The 26,889-nt window shown below is 35.5% G+C and overlaps 1 protein-coding gene and 1 non-coding gene across 2 annotated transcripts; one reads left to right on the top strand and one right to left on the bottom strand.

The window, feature by feature from the left end:
- Window positions 1-1,427: 1,427 nt before the first annotated feature.
- Window positions 1,428-5,052, top strand: LOC104218418 (BTB/POZ and TAZ domain-containing protein 1-like). Its single transcript, XM_009768905.2, has 5 exons — window positions 1,428-1,718; window positions 1,923-2,056; window positions 2,676-2,979; window positions 3,235-3,551; window positions 4,673-5,052. Exons 1-5 carry the CDS (start codon window positions 1,527-1,529, stop codon window positions 4,848-4,850), a joined length of 1,125 nt encoding a protein of 374 aa, XP_009767207.1. The 5' UTR covers window positions 1,428-1,526; the 3' UTR covers window positions 4,851-5,052.
- An 18,363-nt stretch (window positions 5,053-23,415) lies between these two features.
- On the bottom strand, window positions 23,416-23,487 carry TRNAT-UGU (transfer RNA threonine (anticodon UGU)). Its single transcript has one exon. It is a non-coding gene; the product is annotated as a tRNA-Thr (tRNA).
- Between the last annotated feature and the right edge of the window lie 3,402 nt (window positions 23,488-26,889).

Genomic DNA, 26,889 nt, shown 5'->3' with positions numbered 1-26,889 from the left:
CGTCCTTTCCACAACTATAAATAGAGGTCTTCATAACTCAAAAAAAATACCAGAAGTTATAACAAGAAGCAGAAAAGAGCTCGTGGATCAAGCACTGCAAATTCCTCCACATGCTTCAAGCAATCAAGTTCAAGCTCAAGAACGAAGAACAAATCAAGGTCAAGTTCAAGCAATCAAGCTAAAGCTCAAGAACAAGAGTATCGTTCGTGGCGACAACTACATATTCAAGATCAAGCTCAAAGGCCCTTGAATTTATTTACTATTAAAAAGAAGAATCAGAGGATTCATAGAGGTTGTACACTCAAATATTCGAAATAAAATACTACGATTGTTGCAATATTTTTCGGTCGTTGATTTTATTTTCTTGACGCAATTTATTGTCTACACCAGGTAGTGCAAAATTTTGTCAAACAACGTTATAATGACAATAACAAAGATAATGCAAGTTCATAATAACAATAATTAAAGAAGATAAATAAGGCACAAAATTTAACGTGGTTAAGTAAAGGTGACCTACGTCCACAAGCGGAGATGAACAGTTTCACTATAACAATCGGTACACAAAAGAGAGTACAGAATTACAGATAAAACTCTAATTATCCCAAAATATAGCCCAATAGAATAACCTCGCTACAATCACTCACAAAGAATAGGTTCACTTAAAATGTTTCCTAATACTAACTCTATGGAATATAACAAAACTCTCTATTATAAGAATACTCAAAATAAATTTTTAATCAAAATATGGGATAATTCAAATAAAGCAAGATGACCCATATTTATAGGACAAAGTTCTTGGTCCCCAAAAAAAAAAAAGAATAAAAGAAAGTACTTTTATTTTTTTTAGCTCCAAGCTAGAATGTTTTGGCTGTAAATTTGCTTTGCTCCAAGATTAGCCATTGGACAAATTTAGGCCACGGTGTACGATAAACTTGACGGTTGATTGTTGCTACGCGAGAAGCAATATTCATGCTTCCACGCAATCTTTTGATTCCACTTGCTCCATTACTTGCCAAAAATATCAGCTGTTATATTTGCTTCTCTACAATATAAGAGTGGACAAAACTGCACTATCTTCTTTACCTGGAGTAATTATGAGTGGTGAAAGACATAGGTAATTAGGTACCAACCACATCTTGTACTAATTAAACATGGAAATTATTTTGCCCTAACATTTGTTTCTCTTCTTATATATATATATATATATATATTTGTATTTTTCTGGTATTGGTGGCTGATTGATTAATATTCATGGCTTGGTATCGTGGGCCATTACGTCAGGCACGGTGGTTTCGTCGTAATTGGTAATAGTATACATGCTGGCGAATTGAAAAATCATACTAACTCGTAAGAAGTGATGCCCTTTGGAACGTTCCGTAACACAGTTACACTTATAAAAGTAATAAAATATCTGCAACAGTAGCACTAAATATCAACTGCCCCCGATAACATTGTTGTCTAGGTAAGCGCAACTTTGGTAGTTGGCAGTCTTCCCTGTGCTTATATATACTGGACACAAGCCCATAATGCTCTCGCCAATTACTTCGGAAAAATCGAACCGAAAGATATCATCATTCATCAAGTCCAAAAATTCAGTTATCATGTCACGAGAAAACTTTGGTAGCGATGCCGATGGATTTTACGGCGAAATATCTGAAGCCGATGTTCACATCATCACCTCCAGCGGCCTCCGCATTCCAACGCATTCCACCCTTCTGGTACGCACTTATATATAAACTTGTCACTACTAGTAACTATTTTTAAATAAAACTACAGCTTTCTTATAAGTTGCTGGGAATTGAATTCCGGAAACAAAGATCCGATTCTTAAAAAGTAAATCAAATCAATTTCCATTTTTATGTTTTATAAGCAGCTTCTTTTTCAGTTTGAAAACTACTGATATCTTCGAAACATGATGGTAGGCTGCTGCGTCGACGGTTCTGGAGAGCATACTACTTCGGCCGCAAAAGCGGCGGAGCTCTGACAAAACCATTCGGATTCTGGGCGTTCCGTGCGATGCCGTTTCCGTGTTCATCCGGTTTCTACATTCCTTCACGTAAGTTACCAAAATACACGCAAATAAAAAAACACACGCAAATCGGTTTGTTTTCTTTATATTCTGGTATAGTTAATCTCGTACATACTTCAAATCTGATTGGCTCCGTCCAAGTTGGAATTGAATATACTGACTTTTGACCATAATAATAGATTCTTCTACGCTTAAGTATTGGTTCCTTCTTTCATTAGAAAATAGGTGATTGGTCTTCAATGCTAATCTGGCTGTCATTTGTTAAATGCCTTGCGAGGCTCATCATTGACTCTTAGATTCTCTAATCACATATTTTTTGTTTTCCTTCAAACTCTAGTCGGCGTCGGGTAGATGCCTAGGCCAACTTAATTATGTAAAAAGAAATTTTACGAATAAAAACTAATGTTTTAAGCTGTATAAACTACTGATAATGTAAATAATTTTTATACCATCAATTTCGTTTAACCAATTATTATAAGTTTCTTTTACCTTATTTTCCAAATTATTATCATTTCATGTTTCTTATTGAATGGTGTAAAGTGGTTTAAACGTTATCTAAAATATCAGGAACTTAAAACCAAAAATTAACCCAGCCTATTACCGAAAGGGTGAGAGTCTAATATGACCAAGTTGTCCTTGTATTTAGGTGCACTGAAGAGCAGATGGAGAGACATGGGATTCATCTGCTAGCACTTTCTCATGTGTACTTGGTACCACAGCTAAAGCAGAGATGCACAAAAGGGTTGGCTGAGAGATTGACGATTGAAAATGCAGTAGATGTTCTTCAACTTGCAAGGCTATGTGATGCACCAGATCTCTACCTCAAGTCCATGAAATTTTTGTCAACCAATTTCAAGAAAGTTGAGGAGACTGAGGGCTGGAAGTTCCTTCAAGATCATGACCCCTTTCTTGAACTTGAAATTTTACAGTTCATGGATGAGGCTGAGTTGGTATGTAATTATAACCTGATACAATTACCATATATCCCTTTATCTAGCTCATACAGAATTGCATATAATTTCAAATAAAATCCAAAATATAATCTTGCATGGAATTCATAACAACGTTGAAGTTTTTCAATTAATCATGAAACACTCGAAAGGTTTGTGCTTGTCATGAACTCTTTACATGGCAATTGTTTGCATCTTTTTTATCAGTCAAGTGGCTTAGCTTAGTGATTTTTCATCGTAAATTTGTCATTATAGCGAAAGAAGAGGACGAGAAGACACAGGAAGGAGCTGAATTTGTATTTACAGCTCAGCGAAGCCATGGATTGTTTGGAGCATATTTGTACAGAAGGATGTACAAGCGTTGGGCCACATAATAAGGAATCTTCCCAGAAAAGGCAGCCATGTAGCAAGTTTGAGACCTGTCAAGGGCTCCAGCTTCTGATCCGTCATTTCGCTACTTGTAAGAAGAGGGCCAACGGAAGTTGTTTGCGATGCAAGCGCATGTGGCAGCTCCTAAGATTACACGCATCCGTTTGTGACCAACCAGAAGATTGCCGGGTTCCCCTTTGCAGGTAATTAACCACCGGTGGCTGACGCCTTATGTCTGACACCCCTTCACTGGAAAATTATATTGTTTGGCTATGTTTATGGGGTGTCAATCGACACCTGGAAAACTACAGTGTTTAACTAGTTCAAAAATTTAATTTTATGTACATATGTTATGTGTTCTTTTGCTTTCTTCGTATGTTTACTTTTTTTATATTTTGACGCCACTCAAGAGAAATTCTTGTCTCTGCCACGGGTAACCACTGACTACTGAGTAACTAGTTTATTAATCTATTGTTGTACTGATCACTTAAGGGAATCTCAATAATTATAGTAGTAACTAAAATATGTAAATCATTATAGAAGGATCACCGATCGAAGCAGGCAGCTGCCTTGCTGATTTGATGGGCCCCGATCCTATACCATATGGTCTGTCATGTTCAACCTTGAAATTTTTTTAGGTGACATGTCAGAGCTTGATGTTATTAGTTGATTTGTCTCTATAGAAAAACGCAACGAATCAACTGTCACTAATTTGTCCATTTCTTCTCTAATTCATGATTGAGTCAAGTTAACATCAGTTTGTTGGATATTTTCAGTTTTTATGGGTGTTTTAGTTTTGAAGTAGAAAGTCATTAAAATTCTCATTAGCTGGCAAGTGATTTTGCTTACTTTCGTGCGAAGATGAGTCTACTCATGAAGATTTTTTCCCCAACGTCTACTGTGATTCTAAGTGCCAAGTGGGTTGTTCTTGATGTGAATGCGACCTATCCAAGTAGTGGTAATGATTCACGGTCCCATTTCGACTATAACGGCCATGGTGCACCTATCCTAGAAGGAAGCAAAACTTAAGAGAGCAGTCGGACCCCTGACCTTTCGTAACATGTTAGTTTGGATCCTATCTAGTTGTAACGTGTCCATTTATCCTGTTCCTCAAGAAAATATCTTGAATGAGTTCCAAACATGTTGCATTGAATAAAGTTAATAGGACCACATATACAACATAAGTATCAGCTTTAGATAACTTTGTTTGCCTGCTTTATCAGTAAGGTCAATTCCTTGAACTGATACAGTGATCATTCGTTTTTTTTGTGTTTATGTAGTTGGTAAGTCATCTTAACAGCTCTATATATTATTTACATTACAGGCAGTTTAAAGTGAAGGTGCAACAAAGGGGAGATGATGAGCTGTGGAAATCACTTGTTAGAAAGGTGGTGTCAGCCAGAGCTATGTCTTCGTTATCTCTGCCTAAAAGAAAGAGAGAAGAGGAACCAAGAATGAACTTAAGCCATCATCAAGTGATAAACTTTAGGTTGGCAGATTAGCGTCATTGGGTAGAAAGTTCTTTCTTTGTAAATGGAGAATCAATAGAATGGCACTCTTTACCATTTCATATGTCCTGCTGTATATACCCTTTTTTGGTGAGTCGCTCTTAGCTAGACGAATTCTTAGTATATGAGGGGGCAACAGAAGATTTGTATACAAAAAGAATATTAATGGGAATTAATGCATCTTCACTTTGTTTAATGAGTTGGTCATACATTTCATTTTTGTGTTTATATTGTTGTCTAACATTTCATCCTGCCCCAAGGACAAAATCCAGAAGGAAGAAGACACTCATGTTGCCATTTTCTGCACGTTGCATTCAGTGGCGTAGCCAGGAATTTCCTCAAAGGTATTCAAACTTAAAAGAAGTGAATAAAATTCCCGACAAAGAGTGTTCAACATATATTATATATCTCTAAATCCTAATATTTTACCTATATACGTAGTGTAATTTCCGACGAAGGGTGGTCACCACCCTTTACATCATGTACCTTCGCCCCTGGTTGCATTACTCTGAGGAATCCTGACAACAACATGCCATTGGCAGTGTTGCGCTAAAAATCGAATAACCATAAATGAATAAGGGGCAACAAAATGTGGTCGGCTAAATTTGCAAGTTCGCTTTGTTGTGGATATTTGGTTTATCCAAATAGTAGTTAAATATAAATGCCTCATCTTTGCTGTTGAAAAGAGAAGCTTTATGCAATATCTAGTAAAAGTTAGAGGGTGTCAATTTACACTAGTCAATTCTGTGCAAGTATTGTACATATCATCCGCACTGATTAGTGGAAAGAAAAATTGGAGCATGATAGGGTCGGGAGATATTTGATACCTCTACAGAAACCTCATTCCAATTTAGAAGAGAAACTTTCGAAATAGAAGTGAAGATTTGTCCAAGTGCCCGTTTAATGCTCACAAAGTAACTTAAAACTCTGAAATTTACGGAACTAAAAGGGTTTCAACAGCATTATTGTGGTGGGGTATACAATTTATGTCCATTTGCATGTTTTGCATGGTGCATGAGGACAAAATCATACTCGGACATGGGGCATGCACCAAATCATATTACTTTACTATGGTTAAGTAATAAACTGAAATAAGAACACAAATCAATAACTATGGTCAAGTGATAAAACCTTACATAAAAGGCACATGTCATGACTGTATACGGTCAAATTCGGGCTTGCCTTCTCCATATGACTGATTAAGACTGGAGCGCGATAAGCCAAGGATCAGCCTCGTGTTATATCGAACTATGGTGCAAAGTTAGGTTGCCGAACTCGAGACCCTAAGACCGATTAATTAAGATCGTTGTCACGGCCCGAATTTCCCACCCTCGGAAGTCGTGATGGCGCCTACTAATGAGAGCTAGGCAAGCCAACCCTTAACTATCTAATTCCTTACCAAATTACTTTCTTTTAACAATTACGAGCAATAACATAAAAATAGCATAACTTTAAATAACTAAACGGAAGATAACCATGAAATGTCTGAAGGTTACGTCTATTACAACTTTTAAAACCTCAAATACACCAAAACCTGGTGTCACAGTGTCACAAACTGTCTAAGAGTTTCTACATATAAGGTCTGAAGAAATGCAATACACTGTTTCTGAACAAAGGAAATGAAACAGGAAATACAGATAGAGGGAGACGCCAGGGCCTGCGGACGCCTACAGGTCTACCTTGGGTCTCCGAGTGGACTGAAGGAAGCCCTCCAACTATTGTCCGAAAGCTGCTCCAGGATCTGCACACAGTGCAGAGTGTAGTATCAGTACAACCGACCCTATATGTTGGTAAGTGTCTGGCCTAACCCCAGCGAGGTAGTGACGAGGCTAGGACCAGACTCCAGATAAACCTGTGCAGTTATATAACATATGGCAGAAAAACAACAAGTAATAAGCAATTAAAGCTGGGGAATGGGAACATGCTTCGGGGGTAGCTGACAAAACAAAATAACAAGAAATAACAAGGAAGTTAATAATATAACTTCTAACACAGATAAAGAGAAGTAAAGACAGCTTTCACTTTCAGTTTCCATCTTGCAGGCGTGCAACCCGATCCCATTTCATAATATCCTATAGTAGGCGTACCACCCGCTCTCATTTCATAATATCTTGTGGTAGGCGTACCACCCGCTCCCATTTACAGTTCATCACATAATCACAAGAAATTCTGGCAAGGGAACATAAGTGAAATAATAAATTCCCGGCAAGGGAACAAAAGCAATATAAAAATTTCCCGGCAAGGGAACAACAATATCGAAATAGTCATCCCGGCAAGGAAGAATCAGCTATAACCAATCTCACTTAGCTGGTACTCAGTTCAATTAATGAAAATGCTCAATCATAGAAGATCATTAATTAAAGCATACAAAGTGTCATTCAAGAACACAACAACTTTTAATTTAAGACCCACGGTCATGCTTGACACCAACGTATAGATACTCGTCACCATGCCTATACGTCGTACTCAACAAGAAGCAAGTAGCAAGTATGACTCAACTCCTAATCCCTCAAGCTAGGGTTAGACCAAACACTTACCTCGAAGCTTTGAACACCACTCAAGCCTCAATTATAGCTTTACCCCTTGATTCCACCACCAATCCACTCGAATCTAGTCACAAGTTACTTAATTACATCAATAAGTGCTAAATGAATCAACCCCAATGCATGAAAATGAGTTTTTCCAAAGTTTTACCCAAAAGTCAAAATCACCCCGGGGCCTACGTGGTCGAAACCCGAGGTTCGGACCAAAACCCGATAACCCATTCTCCCACAAATCCAAATACATAATCTGTTTTAAAATGGGACCTCAAATTGAGGTCCAAATCCCCAATTTTAGAAAAAAAAACCTAGGTTCTACCCAAAACACCCAATTTCCCCCATGAAAATCTTTGATTTGAAGTTGAAATTATGTTAAAAGATGTTAAGGAGTGAAGAAAATGAGTTAGAAATCACTTACCAACGTTGTGGAGAAGAAAAGGTTATTTGAAAAATCGCCTCTTATGTTTTTGGGGTTTTGAAAAGTGAAAAATAACTAAAATTTCCGTTTATTTATACCCCTCTTAGACCCCCTGTACGGACCGCATCAAATGGATTGCGGTCGCACAGCCTCCACCGCGCTCCACACAAAGGCGACTGCGGCCGCGCTGGCCCCTCCGCGGTCGCACGCGATTTCTCGCGGACCGCACTAAAGGGTTCAGAGACCTGCAACTTCCTGAACCTGCAACATCTAACTTTCTAAGCCTAAGGCATCCCGGAACCTAATCGAAACTCACCCGAGCCCTCGAAACTCCAACCCAAGTATACACACAACCTCAAAAACATCCTACGGATATATTCATGTAGTCAAATTACCAAAATAACATCACGAGCATCGAATTAAGCATCGAGATCAATGATATTTCTCAAAACTCTTTTAAACATCAAATTTCTCAATTAAGGTTCGGATCACGTCAAACGACGTCCGTTTTTAACCAAATTTCACAGGAATGACTCAAGTCATATATAAGACCTGTACCTGGCACCGTAACCAAAATACGGGCCCGATACCATTGCTTTCTAATCAGTTTTCATTTCAAATTTCCTTAAACAATTTCTGAAAATAATTTCACTTAAAAATTCATTTCTCGGGCTTGGGACCTCGGAATTCGATTCCGGGCATACGCCCAAGTCCCATATTTTCCTATGGACCTTCTGGGACCGTCGAATCATGGATCTGGGTCCGTTTACCCAAAATCAAATTTATTCATTTTAACATCAAAACTTAGCAATTTTCATAGAGTTTCATATTTAAGCCTTCCGGCTACGCGCCCGGACTGTGCACGCAAATCGAGATAACTCTAATGAGGTTTTCAAGGCCTTGGAGACACAAAAATTAACTGAAAGCAAGTGATGACCCTTTGGGTCGTCACAGAGATCGACCAAGATCGAAACCTAATAAGATGGAGATCAAGGGAAGCTTACCGAGTCGAATAACGGAAAGACGAAATATCCGCAATTAGGCAAGGGTCACGGCACGAATCCCGGCATGTATCAAGAAGACGCCGATTAATTAGACAATCATGGAATTTCTTACTTCATATAGAATTGAAACTTAGAGTAGGTCTCCCCTACAATATAAAGGGGAGTCTAATCATTTGTAAATGCATCATATCCACGCAATACAAAGCAATATATTGTCATTCTCTAGCTATCATAATCTTGATTTTCTGTTCTTAAGTCATTTGATACATATTTGGTTCAAGGGTGACCGAACTCGAGGGTCAAAGTTGTACAATATATGTTGTTTGCATTTATTTTTTAATTGTCTATTTCAATACTATTTTATTCTTCTCAATTTGTACCAAGTTATATCATGTATTCTAAAAAATCGCGTATAAATTCAATTGTTATCCGGTTTTAGGGTAAACAATGACACTTATTAATATAGTTTATGTACCAGATAATTATCTTTTGCCTTACATTTTATTTTTGGGGGTTTTGGTGAATAGTTTTTACCATCAGTCAGGTCTGACTAGAATATCAAAGGGCCATTCCAATATAAGATAGTAGAGAGGAGACTAGAATTGCACTATGGAATGTTTATGTAGCTCTTAATGTTCTTTGCTTGATATTTTTGATGCAACGATTCGTCTTCCCATTATATTGCTTTCTCTAATAAAATAATTAATAAAAGGGATAGAGATGCATGCACCGTTTGCCACCATATATATTTGAACACGTCCAAAAAAAAATTCTCTCAATCAATTGATGGAATGGAAAACTAGACAACCCTATGATTTTTTCTTCCATCTAATCCTGGATATGGGACACTTGGTACTCGACTACCCAACTTGAGTGCACTAGTGGTACACCATTTATTGCTTGAAGTCCTTCCTTTAGTTCTACACATTTTATTATTGTCCCCCAAATTCTTCTTTTTTATATATGCAGGGATCTATTATATAAAAATCATAAAATAGAGTTTACATAGTTAGTATTGTCTAAAGGAACATTACCTACTTGGCTATTACATAACATACTAATGTCACGCAGGACATTTTTATTTCCAAGGGATGCAAGCTTAGTGCATGCATCCTTGCTAATGTTTTTAACTAGGTAGATAGAACCTTCATAGTCGGAGAATAAGACAGCGGTTACAAAAGATGGCAGGTAGTGCATAATTTCGAGATCCCTACCACTGTTTATACGGAGAGCATGCTTAGCCAGCTTGTGTGCTGGTTTGTTGGCCTCTTTGAAGTTGTGCTCGATTGTTTGAACTCTCACCTGGTTCATCAATAACCTGCATTCATGAATAATGTTGTTAAGTGATGTGTCACCATTCTCTATGCAGTTAATGACATCCGTAGAGTTTGATTCCACTTCTAAATTAGTGAAACCTTGTTTCATTACAAGATGTAGGCCCGTCTTTAGTGCCATCAACTCAGCATGCAAGGGTGATAGGCCAGGTAGAGACCCTTGGAATCCAAGCACCCATTTTCGATTATTATCCCTGAATAGGCCACCAAAGCCACAACTAGATGTTTCTTCTTTGAAGAACCCATCGGTGTTAAGCTTAAAACGGTTACAAGTAGGTTGAAGCCATTTTACTAAGATGGAAATTTTTTGTTATGGCATAATTTCCTTTTCAGTGAGGAGTTTATATTCCACTGCATGCTTGTAAGCATACTGCATGAATGCTTTGTTTGTGGTGTTATTAAATAAGTCATTGTTTCTATTGATCCAAATAGTCCATATAGCAAAGGGAAATATTTCTTTCCAATTAATGATTCCCTTTTTTAGTAAACAATTATGATCGCGAATGCTTGTCAACCAATTACTAGTTGTATCCCAGTCGACCATGTCTATGCCTAAAAGTTGCCAAAAATCTTTTACGGTCGTGCAGTGCATGAAAATATAGGTAATGGTTTCCTTATTATTCTTGCAAAAGGTGCAAGTAGGATCAATGTATATACCAATGTGATTTAAGTATGTTCTAGTAGGAAGTCTGTTATGGTACCATAGTAAGAATTTTATTTTGTTGGGACAAGTTAGCTCCCAAATCCAAGAAAAATCCTACGCTTCGTTTGATTGAGTGTCTAATTGATTATAGCACGGCTTGCTAGTAAAGTGACCATTAGTGGTAGTGACTAAATAGGAGTGTCACAATTATTAAAGTTAGGAGTGGTGGCTTTTATTTTGTTAATCAAGGAAGGATGAAGCTCCATTGAAATTTTTGATAAGTCCCTCTGATTGTTAATCCATATGTCCTTAATGGTTATCATATTATCAATCTGGATAAGGGGACCATAGACGCATTGGCATAATGGTGGGGATTGGTGGATCCAACGATTATTCCAGGTACTGAGAGATGATAATTTATGGGATATTCAAGTAATATCTTTGCAACAAATATCCCATCCCTGGATAATGCTATACCAAATAAACAATGGATTCTTAATATTTTTTCTATTACTATGAAAATCGTGAATAGTTTTTACCCAAGGGGAATGCGTGTTTGAGAGGAGTCTCCAAGCTAGGTTGGCTAGGTTTACTAAATTTTTGCTCTTGGCCGTATGAATCCCTAATCCACCCTCCTTTTTATCCTTGGTGATTGTGTCCCATTTTATAAGATGGAGTTTTTTTGGAGGTAGTGTTTGTACACCATATTAAAGTTTCGTTTGATTTTGTCAATATTTTTAAGAATCTTTGAGGGCAAGAGAATATAATGCATAATGTGATTTGGGAGTGAATTAAGGCACGAGGTAGCTAGGGTGCACCTGCCGCCATTGTAAGGCAGTTTGATTTCCAGGTGGCTAATCTTGCTAGCATATTATCAATAATAAATTGGAAGTCAGTCGCTCTAGTTTTTGAATTTGTAATGGGAAAGCTTAAGTATTTTTCAAATGTGTGACTAATATTGATATTGAGGACACTAGATAGGTTGTTGCAGATTTTTTTGGGGCAGTGTTTGGAGACAATAATTTTTGATTTGGCCCTATTGATGGATTGTCATTACAAGGATTAAAATAGATCAAGGCAATGCTTAATAGCATTTATAGATTTATTATTGATCTTAGCCATTAAGGTAAGATCATCCGCGAAGAACAAATGTGACAACTGGTAGTTGTTCTTCCCTATGGTTATTGGATCCCAGTAGCTCATATTTACTTTGTGGTTGATGAGTGTAGACAGTATTTCCATACAAAGAATAAATAGGTATCGGGACAACGGATCACCTTGCCTAATACCTCTTGTAGGGGCAAAATAATCAGTTCTAGAGCCGTTAACTAGGATAGTAATTTTAGATGAGGAAATACAGTTCATAATAAGCTTAATAATGTTTGGGGGAAAATAAAGAAGGTTAGGGCTCTATAGATGAAGGACCACTCAAGACAATTAAAAGCCTTTTCTAGGTCGATTTTTAAGAGCATATTGTGTTTTTTACCACAATATTTATTCATTTTGAGTATGAGTTATTGAATAATGATAGCATTGTCACTAGCCTTCCTATTTTTTATAAAGCTTGATTGATAGGCGCTAATGAGGCTATTTAGAAAAGGCTTTAATCGATTTGAAATGACCTTGATAATAATTTTGTAAATAGTGTTACAAAGTCCTATAGGCCTAAATGTTTTTAAGTTATTAGCATTGGGAATTTGGGGATAAGATATAGGAGGGTGTCATTTATACCATTAGGAATTGTTTCGCTACTGAAGGCTTCTTTACGGAGACTAATTACTGAGTTGTCAATTATGTTCCAATATTTTTGGAAGAAAAAATGAAGTCCATCCGGGCCTGGAGCCTTGTATGGTTTAAAAGAGAAGCAAGCCTTAATAATCTCATCGTTTGTGAGAGAATTATCCAGTGAGGATAGATCAATATTGTTATAGCTTTATGGATCATATCTTATAGTGTTCCAATCACTGGAGGTGTGTGTTATTGTGAAAATGTTACTAAATATTCTTTAGTATGATTGAGGATGGCCCAGCATCATCAATCCAATTGTTATTTTCATCCTTAAAGAAAACAGTATTATTTCTTCTTTTCCTATTGATAGCCATAATTTGGTAAAATTTAGTATTTGCATCCCCCTCATTGAGCCACTGAATTCTAGAGCGGAGTTTTCAGTAATCTTCCTCAATTTTTAGGATGTTATTGAATCTAATTTTTAAGGCAGCTTCCAATTTTTGGAGTAAAGGGCTCGAATGATAAGCAATAGAACTTTGAATACCATTGAGTCTGGCTAAAATCCGTTTTTTATTCCTAAATATATTACCAAAGGTTTTGTTTTTCCAATTAATGACATTATCTCCAAAGGTCGATGAAGCCATTACGTAGTGGTTTTTAGTCCAAGCAGTAGTTACCACATCCTTAAATTGAGGGTGCTTGCACCAAAATAGATCTAGACGGAATGGTTTAGGAAATTTTTGGTACTGCTTAGGTATAAAGTTTATGAGTAATGGATTATGATTCGAATGTGTTTTTGGGAGGTGAGTTATAGAAGCATTTGGAAAGATTTTGATCTACTGATCATTTCCTAAGACTTTGTCAAGGCGTTCTATAGTGAGACTATTATTATTAAATCTATTATTAGACCAAGTGTATTTGCTTCCTTTATAACTAAGATCGAGTAAATTACAATAATTAAGACTAGACCAAAGTTTAAAAACTCGCATACGGTTCAATGGTCTGCCTCCTAGCTTTTCATTTGTTCTAAAAACATCATTAAAATCTCTTTCTACTAGCCATGACCTTTTATAATTGTCATCTGTAATTTTTAATATTTTTCCATATTTGATCTCTAGAAGAAGAATTAGTGCTAGTATATATTGATGAAATTAGCCATATGGATTTAGTAGGACGTACCTCAATGATTGCATGAATTTCATGATTTCTACGAACAAAGTTGTGAACATTGACCTTAGCATGGTCCCATACGACCACCATACTACCAGCTTGACCATTTGCTGGGACTTCAATCATATCAGAGAACTTAAATTCATTTAGAAGAGTAACATGGGATAGCATTCTGGTCTCAAGAAGTGTGACCGCATATGGCTTATGTTGAATCATTAGCTCTCTAAAGTTCCTCCTAAAATCCTCATCATTCCCCCCCCCCTAATATTCCATATAATGATTTTAATGGGACTAATCATATTAAAATCGTGTGCTTTTGTGTGTCTATTTTCCATCATATCCCTAGGGGTAGTTGAGTTTCTCCTTAGAGAAGGGACTAGGATCATTGCCATGTTGCCCACTGTTGGATCTTGTGGAGGACGAATGTCCATCGAGCACTTGTGAAGGTTTTGACGGTATGCAAGTATATACCTCTTCTCTTGAGTTTCCCTGAATAGGAACACTTTTACCTCATTTAAGTTTTATAATTCTTCTACTGATTCTCCTACTAAGCCTCTTTGTTTGATCATTTCTTCTTCCATTGGGTTGCCTACATTTGGAACTACTGGAGGGTTTAGGTTCATTTTTCCCATATACATTTACATGTTTGGGTTATGTGGTTGTGATTGGGGTGGTGCCTCTCATTGCATCAAGATAGGGTTGAGAGCAGTTAGGGCTTCCGGAGGGAAGAAGGGAAGGTCCAAGCCTAGGTTTTGTGAAAATATGGAGACTGGAGTGAAATGGGAGGGGGGTAGATTCCATTGTGCTCTCATATCTTGCACTAGGTTTGGATTTAGTTGTGGAGCTAATGGTTGTAGGATATTGTTCACCCACACATGATTCATATAATTGCTTATTTCCATGTGAAGACCCTCGGCCATAAGCTGTGCTCGGTATCGTGGGTTTTGGATAAGGATCACACTCTCTTGGCTATTGATCGTAGCATTCAACACTAGGCCCCTCCCCATTAGCCCTATTTCTATCTAAGACATTGGATGATGGTCTTGTGGCAGTGGAGGTTGAACATATATTGTCGGAGAATTTTGGAGTTGTTAGGGGAGTAGAGGAAGGTTTTCCATGTTGGAGGGACGTTGGTGACGGAGGATTTGGATGAGACGGTATCTCCTCTGATTGCGTAAATCAATTCTGGGCATTTTCAGTAAGATTATCGTTGATTAAAATGGGAGAGATTGGGAAGTAGGGAATGATTTCATCTAATTGCATGCAATTTGAGTGGCTTAGCGTAGGGGATATATTGCAAGATTTTGCATGCATGGAATTTGGAACGTGGTGCATGTCGTCCAACATTTGGCTAATGAGATGAGGGTTTGAAGACAAGTGTATTATGCTATTGGAGGGATTTGTAATAGTAATAATGGGATTTGTAGTACTAATTATATCATTAGTAGTAGGGGTATTAGATAGGTTTAAAAATTGGTTTGCCTTAAGGGCTGTATTAGTAGTAGTACTAGTAGGCGTGACAAATGACTTAGTAATATCACTAGGGGCTTCCTCACTTAACGTGTCAAAATCCCCACTAATGTCATGCAAGCTGTTTTTCCTTTTTAATAAAGATTTATTTTTATTAGTATGGTTTGTAAAATCGTGGACTCATAATACAACGGTTTTCTAATCGAAAACCATTAGTTTTTTCTTGTTTGGTGGTAATAGAGGTATTGGATTTCTGGGCAAGTCTCCTACTGCCTTGGCTAGTTGCCAAAGAAGTAGTGTCTTTGTTAACAAATTTTAATTTTTGAGCATTGATATACTTAGCCGTTGCTGCATTAAATAATTTAATGTCTATACTTGCCTCAATAGGATCCTCTTTGTCCTCCACTGATATTTTCTTCTACAGTCTCCTTGATCTTTGGAACGTCACTGTGTGGCAGCCACTTTCATTTTGGTGCATGTGTGACTTTTGATCTTTTTTGTGGTTTGGGGCTGCTTGCTCATTGATAGTCTTGTCTGGCAGAGAAATTAATGTGCATGGGCAATTAATTTTTGTATGACCTAGCATTCCATACACTTTACAAAGTATTTTATCACCCTAATATTCTATTTGTTGTTTATGGTCTTCTATGTAGATAAATTTTGCAACCGGTTGATCCATTGGTAATTCTACACATAATCTGGCATAACGCCCCCTTAAGGTTGCTGATGTACAAGCATCAATTTTTAATAATCTACCCATTGAGTTACCAATTTTTTGAAGGATAGATCCATCATAAAATTCAATAGGAAGATTTGGTAATCGAAGCCATATTGCAGTAAGGGATTGTTTAGCTTCCGATGCAACAAAATTTGGTTCCCATCTTTGACATGATAAACAAATGTCCAAATATAAACCATGGACTATTTTGAAGGATTGACTGCATACTATCTTCTTTTTTTTTGTAATTTCGCAATATAGTAATCAACTCCTAGGTCGATTAAAGGGTAATTTTATTTCACCTTCCACATTTCCTAAAACTTCTTCCTAAGAATCTGGTGAAGTATTCGTTTGCCTTGAAGCTTAATAATTATATAGAGTATTTCCAAGCAAATACATGCGGGCTCTATCTTCTTGGGATAGGGAGATTCTTTTTTTTGTGGAAGTTAGAGGGCCCTTTGATGGCTTGTCTAAGGTGGCAGATGGTAAGATATTGGAAACGGAATCATTGGTATCAATAATAATATCCATATCTCCCTCTCCCCTAATTAATTTGTCCTTATACGAAATGGGTGAATTCTTAGGTAGTGTGGTTTCTTTTTCTTCCTTGTGAATATCCGGTGGTTTAGGAGGGATTGTGGATATATCCATCTCTATGGCAGTGTCATCGGATTCTTTAGATGGTTAGAGAGAAGTTGGAGCTTCTCTCCCAAATTTCTTTATTTCTACTTCCGCCCACCCTCTCAGCCCAAAAAACTTGCGTATTTATCTTTAATGTAGAGAAACGTATGTTTTTTTTAACATTTACGAAAAACATAATTTTACAACAAGTGAGAAATGCAGGATCTGAATCTACAACTGCATAATTATCATCGGGAGATTTTGGACTAACACACATGTTTGTGTACAATTCAAAATTGAGCTAGCTAACTTAACGTCAAGGCAAATATTATTGGCTGATTGAGGTTTCAGCTTTCAAGTAGTCCAAAAATTAAGCAAAGATTTGTTAATGATAAACTAGGGGTGACAATTTGAGCGCAAACCCACTTAATCCGTTCAGAGATTAATGGGTTGGGCTACAAATATTTAGGTCATGAGTCTATTTGGGCTGAGCCGAAGTTAATTCATTATTTTTATAGCACATTCTGACCCATGAAGCAACCCAAATACAACCAGTAAAACTCACTCAAAACAAAGGATCTCAACCCAATTTATCTAGAAATTTACTTAGTTGTCCCAAGTTTATTTTGTTTTTGTATTTTCAATTTTCTGTTTTTTCGTTTTTCTGCACCACCCACCCAACCCCCCCTCCCCCCAAACCCACTCAATTTTTTTTACTTTTTTTTTATTTTTAATTTTCTATTTCCCGCAAAATATTTTTGTACTTATACATTTTAAATACTAATTTGTTATTTAAGAAAATATATTTGATTCTCAAAATATTAATAGTATTTATTTACCTTTTATACATAGATGTATAAAAGGTAAAATGTTTTATTTGTGCAAGATGAACATGGTTCTAAAATATGGGTCAAGTTGGACGGGTTGCGCTACGACCCATTGTTTAGCTCATCTTGACTCAACCCATCTTATCCCAAGTACACTTTGAGTTGGGTTGGGCAATGACTCATTTATTGACCTAACACATCTTGACCCCCCCCCCCAAATTCAGCACAGCCCTCCCATTTGCCACCCCTATGATAAACCATTACACCCTTGTAAAAAGAATTAGGTACTCTTCAGTCAAAAAATAATTAAAGAAGTGTTTCTAAAAAATACTTCCCCTGTTTCGATTTGTTTGAGTCTTTTCGAAGAACGATGGTCAAATTAACTGATATTTCATATGAATTAGGACATAGATCTTTAAGTTATTTGGAAAAAAAATATGTATTTAGATACTACATAAAAAGTACGTACTATAAGTTATAATAGTTAATAATTTAATATATTTAAATACTATTTACAAAAAAATATGATAGAAGATTTTGCCTGGCTTCCCAGATAGTGATATGATAATTCTTTTTGAAACAGAAAAAGTATGTTTTTTTTTTTTTTTTGAAATAGAAAGAATACCTATTTTCAAAGGTTACAGGAATATAAGTCGTGCCAAATAATTTAGCATTCGATTTCTGGATAAAGTTTAATATTGTTAATTGCATGAATTATGCTTGTTTGACCAACCTTTTGGAAAATTGCAGTAAGTGTTTTAGAAAAAGTACTCACATTTAAGGATTAACGTATTTGATTATGCTTTTGAGAGAGAAAAAATGTTTGGCTCTTTTTACTTTTAGCCCGCGCCAGAAACTAATTGCATTTGGTAACCAAAAAAATGTATAAAATTTATATAATTTATGTATATAACATACAATATATATAAAATATTCTGTGATTATTGTTCATCAATGACAGAAGCCTTCAAACGAATAAACCAGAACTGGCACAGGAAAAAACAAAACTTATGGAGCAAGTGAAGGTACTAGAACAGAGAGTACATGCATTAAGATTTGAATTGACACAATCTCAGACTTAAGTTATTTCTCAACAAGATACAGAGATGAGCAGTCCAAAACAACGTTTTCCATCTCAAGAAAAAATGGATGAGAAGAGTGTGCATTCCCCAATGAATGCAGCAAAATCTACTGTATCGGATAATGATACAGCTAGTCCGGTTCAAACGGTGACCGGTAAAGACACATCAAACCGTTTATGGCTGTCACTTTGCCAAAAAGTGAAGATGAAGGTGTATATATATATATATATATATATATATATATATATATATATATATATATATATATAATACTTTTTTGGCTATTATTTTAATAGCGGCAATACATTGTCATTTTTTCAAAATATATTTGAGTAATAGCGGAGAGGGCTCTATGCTAAAGAGACGGTTTGTCTTGTCATTGTTGGGCTCCCTGCTGAGAGCAGGTTCGATCGCCGGCCCAAGATAGAAAAACAAAACCCAAATTATTAAACAAAATATGCCCGCACGCAGGATCGAACTACGGACCTTCAGTTTACAACAAGTGAGAAATGTAGGATCTGAATCTAAAGCTGCATAATTATCATCGGGAGATTTTGGACTAACACACATGTTTGTGTACAATTCAAAATTGAGCTAGCTAACTTAACGTCAAGGCAAATATTATTGGCTGATTGCGGTTTCAACTTTCAAGTAGTCCAAAAGTTAAGCAAAGATTTGTTAATGATAAATGGGATTTTTACCTATCTATACCATATATCAAATTTTATTACCAAAAATGTTCAAAATTTGTTATTTACCGGTGTAGTCCACACTTTTACTACAAATTATATACCAATCCAAAAATAGGTAGATTTTGCCATAAAAAAAGCCCTAAAATGAGGCACCAGATCTGCGTGTGATTCTGTCAACATCAAATTCGAATTGCTGCGTAATTCTCTCCTTCCTCAACGGAAAGAGATCTCTCTTCTCTCACTCAACTACAATTCTCAAAAAACGCAAGCTACTGAAGCTCCAGTAATCAAACGGAAAGGAGATTTCTGTTCTTCATCTTCATCTTCATCTGTTCTTCCATATATTTTCCACCATTGATAGCCATTAAAAAGCTTGAAAGCTTTGAATTCAAATTTGGGTTTTCAAAAATCATTATTTGTTTGGATTGGGTGTTGTTGTAAATAATTCGGAATATGTTTAGGAGTTTATATCTCAATTTTGAGGGGTTTTGGTGAAGATTAGACTTGGTTTTGACTGAATTTTAGATTGAAACTCGAAGAAGAAGAAGAAGAAGACGTATTTCCAGAAATTGTAGTTAAATTGTAGTTAAATTGTAGAATTGTAGATATATTGTAGATAAATTGTAGATAAATTGTAGATGAATTGTAGATTGGGAAGACTAAAACTTCTACAAATCTTCTACAATTATGTCGAAAATGCCAATTATGCTACAATTGAAATGAGAATTTGGATATTAAAATTCAATGTATCTATTTTGTAGATATCTTGTAGATAAATTGTAGATTATTTGTATTCTGATTGTAGATGCATTATTTTCTGTTTTCACAAATCCAAAACGACTAAAGCTTCTACAAAATCTTCTGCAAAAAACAGTCTACAATTTATCTACAATTTTTCTAATTTGACTACAATTTGACTACAAAATATCTACAAATTCTGGAAATATGTCTTCCTCATCTTCTTCTTCGAATTTCAATCGACTGTGTTAACCAGTAACCTTCAACCACTGTCCAAAAAAAATAGGTCAAAGAATTTCGAACTCTCTGCCATTATTATTTCCAGTGGGAATTCAAACGGTTGGATCAACGAATTTAAAATTTACTTGTGAATCTGAAAATATGATATTCTTCGACGGTGGTGGGCAGTTGGGGATGATCAACGAGAGGAAGCATAGGAGCATCGTGAGTTGTGTGTGTGTTGTGAACAGTTGAGATGAAAGGAAAGGGAAAGTGGGAAGATACAGTCCTATAATTATGCCTAATATAAATGAACCCTTAATTATATCCCTAATTTGAATTATGGTATAGAAATGGTAATTTGGTATGCTTAAATGTAATAAACACAAACCTTAAACATTGAGGGTAATAAGGTTTGATATATGGTATAGATAGGTAAAAATCCCAAAAGATGGGTTGGGCTACAAATATTTTAGCTCATGAGTTTATTTGGGTTGAGCCCAAGTTAATTTATTATTTTTATAAATCATTCTGACCCATGAAGTAACCCAAATACAACCCATGAAACTCACCCAAAACAAAGCATCTCAGCCCAACTTATCTAGAAATTTACTTAGTTGCCCCAATTTTACTTCTTTCTTTTGTATTTCAATTTTCTGTTTTTCGTTTTTCTGCACCACTTACCCAACCCCCCTCCCTCCCCCCCAAACCCCCTCAATTTTTTTTTTACTTTTTTTTTTTGTATTTTTAATTTTCTATTTCCCGCAAAATATTTTTGTACTTATACATTTTAAATACTAATTTGTTATTTTAGAAAATATATTTGATTCTCAAAATATTAATAGCATTTATTTACCTTTTATACATAGATGTATAAAAGGTAAAAAGCTTTGTTTATGCAAGATGAGCATGGTTCTAAAATATGGGTCAAGTTGAGCAGGTTGCGCTATGACTCATTGCTTAGCTCATCTTGACACAACTCATCTTAGCCCAAGTATACTTTGAGCTGGGTTGGACAATGGCCTATTTATTGACCTAACACATCTTGACCCGCCCAAATTCAGCCCAACCCGCCCTTTTGCCACCTCTATAAACCATTACACCCTTGTAAAAAGAAGTAGGTACTCTTCAGTCCAAAAATAAGTAAAGAAGTGTTTTTAAAAAATACTTCCCCTGCTTCGATTTGTTTGAGCCTTTTCGAAGGACGATGGTCAAATTGACTGATATTCCGTATGAATTAGGACACAGATCTTTAAGTTATTTGAAATATATATATATATATATATATATATATATATATATATATTTAGATATGACATAAAAAGTACGTACTATAAGTTATAATAGTTAATAATTTAATATCTTTAAATACTATTTACAAAAAATATGATAAAAGATTTTGTCTAGCTTCCGAAATAGTGATATGATAATTCTTTTTGAAACAGAAAAAGTATGTTTTTTTTTTTTTTTGAAATAGAAAGTATACGTATTTTCAAAGGTTACATGAATATAAGTCGTGCCAAATAATTTAGCATTCGATTTCTGGATAAAGTTTAATATTGTTAATTGCATGAATTATGCTTGTTTGACCAACCTTTTGGAAAATTGTAGTAAGTGTTTTAGAAAAAGTACTCACATTTAAGGATTAAAGTATTTGATTATGCTTTTGAGAGAGAAAAAATGTTTGGCTCTTTTCACTTTTAGCCCGTGTCATAAACTAATTGCATTTGGTAATCAAAAAAGTGTAAAATTTGTATATTTTTTGTATATAACATACAAAATGTATATATATATATATGTTACTTTTTCGACTATTATTTTAATAGCGGCTATACATTGTCATTTTTTCAAAATATATTTGAGTAATAGCGGAGAGGGCTCTATGCTAAAGAGACAGTATGTGTGTAAATCGTGTGGGATAGCCACTTTTTAAAGTGGTATTTACTTTTTATCCAACATTTTAATGCTTAGCAATAGTAATCACTAGTCTATTAAAATTAATATGAAAGGACTGTGTTACCCTTTCTTCTATCCCTTTCATGTGTTAGGGAGAAGAACAAATGGCAGACTTTTCTTCATCTTCAATGGGTTTGGCTCGTGTCGTGTATGCGTCTGCCATGAATTAATTCTATTGATGCACTTCAGCTCTTTTAACTATCTAAGCAATTATTTCTTATACTTTCACTAAAATTTCATAATGCATGACAAGCTTCTCAAAATAGAGATTGGAGAAAAAAGATGAGGTAAATGCTTACCTTAATTCGACAGTAAACATATGTTAGATTTTTTACATAAAAAGTCCATATTATATATTAAATTTGCTTTAATATCTACATATCATAAACTTCAAGTAAGACGATATTGATAATTAAATCAAATTTTCGTAAGTTTCAACTGACTAACTGGATGAGCACTGACGGATATGAAACTAGACTTCTTTTGATTTACTTTGAACACTTGGTCCTGAACTTACAGTTACAAGTTCAAAAGTTAAGGACACTTGGTCCTGAACTTCGAGTTTCAAGTTCAAAAGTTAAGGACACTTGGTCCTGAACTTAGAATTACAAGTTCAAAAGTTAAGGATATTTAGTCATGAACTTAGACTAACAGGCTCAATAGTCAAGGACAATAGGTCTTGAACTTACAGTTACAAATTCAAAAGTTACAATAGGTCCTGAAGTCCTGAACTTAGACTAACAAGCTCAAAAGTTAAGGACAATATATAGGTCCTGAACTTAGGCTAAGAAGCCCAAAAGTTAAGGACAATAGGTCTTGAACTTACAGTTACATGTTCAAAAGTTAAGGACAATAGGTCCTGAACTTAGCCTGAGAAGCCCAAAAGTTAAGGACAATAGGTCCTGAACTTAGCCTGAGAAGCTCAAAAGTTAAGGATACTTGGTCTTGAACTTACAGTTACAAGTTCAAAAGTTAAGGACATGTAGTCTTGAAGTCCTGAACTTAGAGTTTCAAGTTCAAAAGTTAAGGACATGTAGTCCTGAACTTAGAGTTACAACTTCAAAAGTTAAAGACATGTAGTCCTGAAGTTAAGTTCAAAAGTTAAGGATATGAGCAGAAGGGTATTTTCGTCTGGGCAGTTAAAGTTTATTAAAGCAGTGGCTAAAAACTAAAGACATATTAAAAATAAATACATGTATTATTAGTGGCTAACCGTACACTTCCCCACGGTTTGTCTTGTCATTGTTGGGCTCCCTGTTGAGAGCAGGTTCGATCGCCGGCCCAAGATAGAAAAACAAGTCCCACTAATAATACATGTATTTAGTGGGCTCCCTGTTGAGAGCAGGTTCGATCGCCGGCCCAAGATAGAAAAACAAGTCCCAAGTTATTAAACAAAATATGCCCCCACGCAGGATCGAACTACGGACCTTCAGTTTACAAGACTGACGCTCTACCACTGAGCTATAGGGGCTTCTGTGTCTTACGTTTCCTCGTCCTCTCTCTCTTTACATATAATTAGTATCACCTTTTATGCATCTTTTCGCATACGGTTTCGTTCGTTATTCATTCTCATTCTAGAAGAAAGTTTTCCAAATTTCGTCATTTTAAGTTTTCTTTCTTTGTCCGGTGAAACTAAAGTGAAATTAGTTTATAGGGTGGCAATTTGAGCTCAAACACAATTGATCCATCCAACTCGCCCAAGGTTGTGTCGGTCATTAATCTGCTTATTCGTTGAACTCAATCCATTTTGATTCAGCCCATCTCAACCATTTAAAGTTGGACTGATTTTTAACTCAAATTGATCCATTGATAAGCAAAATTATCTTAAAAATAATTCTTCTTTTTGTTTGATATTTTATATATGACCATAAAAAAGAAATAAAATTTTATTTGATAGAGTTGGGTGGGTTGGCTTATGATCCAAATTTTAGCTCACTTTAACCCAGCCCAAGTAAATTTTGATCCGCCCAAAATCAGTCTAACTCGCCCATTTGACGCCCCTAAACTTTTTCATATTCTATGAATTTTATTCGAGTTATTATATATACTAGATTTTTAGTGTGAGTTGATCATCATAGAAAAGTTGGCCTACTCTTTGGTAATTACTGGCTAACATGTTTTTATTCTAATAATTACATTTGTTTATCTGTTTTATGCATTAGCTTTGTTATATACTATCCAAACCAAAAAGGAACTTCCATTGAAATTAGTTGTCCTTGTTATGTATGTGTTGTTATTCTGATGAAAAGCTAATGCAAATGCACTGAATCTGAGCACTGAATCTAAGCTAATGCATATATGTTTGCGCTTTATTCTCTTTTATCATGGAATTCATTTATGTGATTTAGAATCGTTACAACATGCATGCTGCTACAATTGCTGAGGATTATAGCAGTGTCAAAATAGAAGCAACTCATCTAGAGATGTTTAAGGTACGTACTTGAGTCGTTACTGGTTAAATAAAAGTTTTGATATTTGACCCAAAAAAAAAAGGTACGTACTTGAGCAAATGCAAAAATTATGCATTTTTTCTTGCACAATAAGCGATGGAAAAATGGATGCTAATTTAATCTGTGCGTATTATGTGATGCTCTCAATGAGTATATCACAGAGTTAATAACATAGGATATACACAAATTTTACTGGAAATACTTGTTTGGGAAAATGAATGAAATGCGTTATCTGCATTTCATTCTAAATATTTTGATTTTTGATGAAAACAGTGAAGAAGTAAAAAGCTCATAGGGCGCAAAATACCATCCTACATTTTCATGAAAGCATTAACGTCGTCGGTGTATCCTTTATTTGATTATTATAACCTTTGTTTAAGCACACTATCTCATAGAGTACAATTCCAGATTTTTGCTCTGAGCTCAGGGTATGATTCTGGTCCCCAACTGTTGTAAAAAGAATTAGCAGGTCACATGTTAATTTTATCTGTTTCTGTTCGATGCAACACTTAAACTTAGTTGCTTTCCAAGTAAGATCCTTCCATATGCATATTACATCACTTTCATCGTTTTGGCTGCACCTTTTAATTAAGTTCCTGTTACAGTTTCTTTATTTCCACATTATATATTGGTTTGAATGTTTTCCTGCTATTTTTGGAGTTACATATAAGTAAGTAGAGCCGTCAATAACCAAGTCCAGTCCAGCCCGTGATTTAACAGGGTTGGACTAGAATTTTTTGAGCCCGTTTAAAAACGAGGCTTTTAAGTCCTTGCCCGAGTAAGCCCATGGCCCGTGAGGCTTAGTTGAGGCTGGGTTGGGCCGGCCCATGAGCCTAATAAAATATTTATTTAAAATATATAAAAAATAAAAAGTATACTGCCTCTAGAGATGGGAAGTCAGAATTGGATCTTTACTAAGAGGAACCAAAACTTGATCTTGAGAAGTTTCAAGAGAGGGATGTTGTCATGTATTGGAAGAACCATTCTAGAAAATATCACGATCTTTCAGTGATGGCGCGTAATGTTCTTAGTATTTCCATTACCATTGTAGCATCGGAATCAACATTTAGCATTGGTGGCGTGTTCTTACAAAGTACAGAAGTTGCATTTATTATCACTACTAGAAAATGGTAGATTTTCGACGGCCAAAACGGTCGGAAATCGCGTATTTCCGACTACTTTCCGATCGAAATTGGTCGGTCGGAAAAATGTTGGTCGGAAAATAATTTCCGACCGAATCTGTTGGTGATTTCCGACCAAAGTGGGCGCAAATTTCCAAAAGGGCAGACAACCAAATAATTCACGTTTCCGACTAAAGTGGTCGGAATTTACCGACTAAATCGGTCGTAATAATACAAGTAAAATTAATAATTAAAAATTAAATTTTATTTAATTTCCGACGGAATCCGTCAAAAACTATTGAATATTAATTTTTTTGATTAAATTTTCGACCGAATCAGTCGGAAATTAATAATTAAAAAATAAATGTTGTTTAATTTCCGACGGAATCCGTCAAAAATTTCTGAATGTTAATTTTTTTTTTTTTTTACATTTCCGACCGAATCAGTCGAAAATATGAGAATTTATGGTTAAATCTGGGGAGCTGTCCGACTTTTTTCGTCGGAATTCAGTCGGAATTTCGTATAAAACTGGACAGAATTCTGCCCAATTTTGAGCTACACCACCTGCCAAACTATCACAAACAAAAAAAATACCAACCAACAATACATTAACAATAATCTAAACCAACGATACATTAATACAATAATACGAACCAACAATACATTAACACAATCAAAATTAACAATACATTAACAAATTCTAAACCAACAATGCCAACCATTAACACAACTTAAACCAACAATGCCAACCTTTAAACCTAACAATTTTGGGCATAAAAACATCCAAATAGTAGCCCACATTCAAGTTTAAAAGCAATACATAAAGTTATCTCTCACAATCAAGTTTACCAATCAACCAAAACATCACAACTAAACTACTACACATCAGATTCAGTTTGTTCATCCTCATCATCAGATAAATCATGCCCATGTTTACGCATGAATTTCTGCATCTTAACAAATGTTCTGTATTGGGAGTCCAATTGTTGCTTCAATTCACGAATTTCATTTCTCATATCTTCCATCAGTTCTTGATTTTGAGAAGAAGAAGAATTGGCTAAGAGTGGGTTTGGATGACTTGTAGGTCGATGTACTCCTAGTCCGTAGACTCTGTCTTTGTTTGCTCCACCCGCTGCCTCTGTCCACAATGAAGTCATATCATCATGTGTTGGTTGAGTTGAAGGAGGCTGAGTTTGTTGCCATTCTTCCAACCTTTTATGATAATCTTCCTGAAATGAAAAACATAACTATTATGTAAACAAACTAATATTAATAAACCATAAATAATTATGAAGTTAGAAT

Source organism: Nicotiana sylvestris, chromosome 6 (assembly GCF_000393655.2).
Source record: "Nicotiana sylvestris chromosome 6, ASM39365v2, whole genome shotgun sequence".
Lineage (NCBI taxonomy): Eukaryota > Viridiplantae > Streptophyta > Magnoliopsida > Solanales > Solanaceae > Nicotiana > Nicotiana sylvestris.
This window is presented reverse-complemented; position numbering and strand designations above follow the sequence as displayed.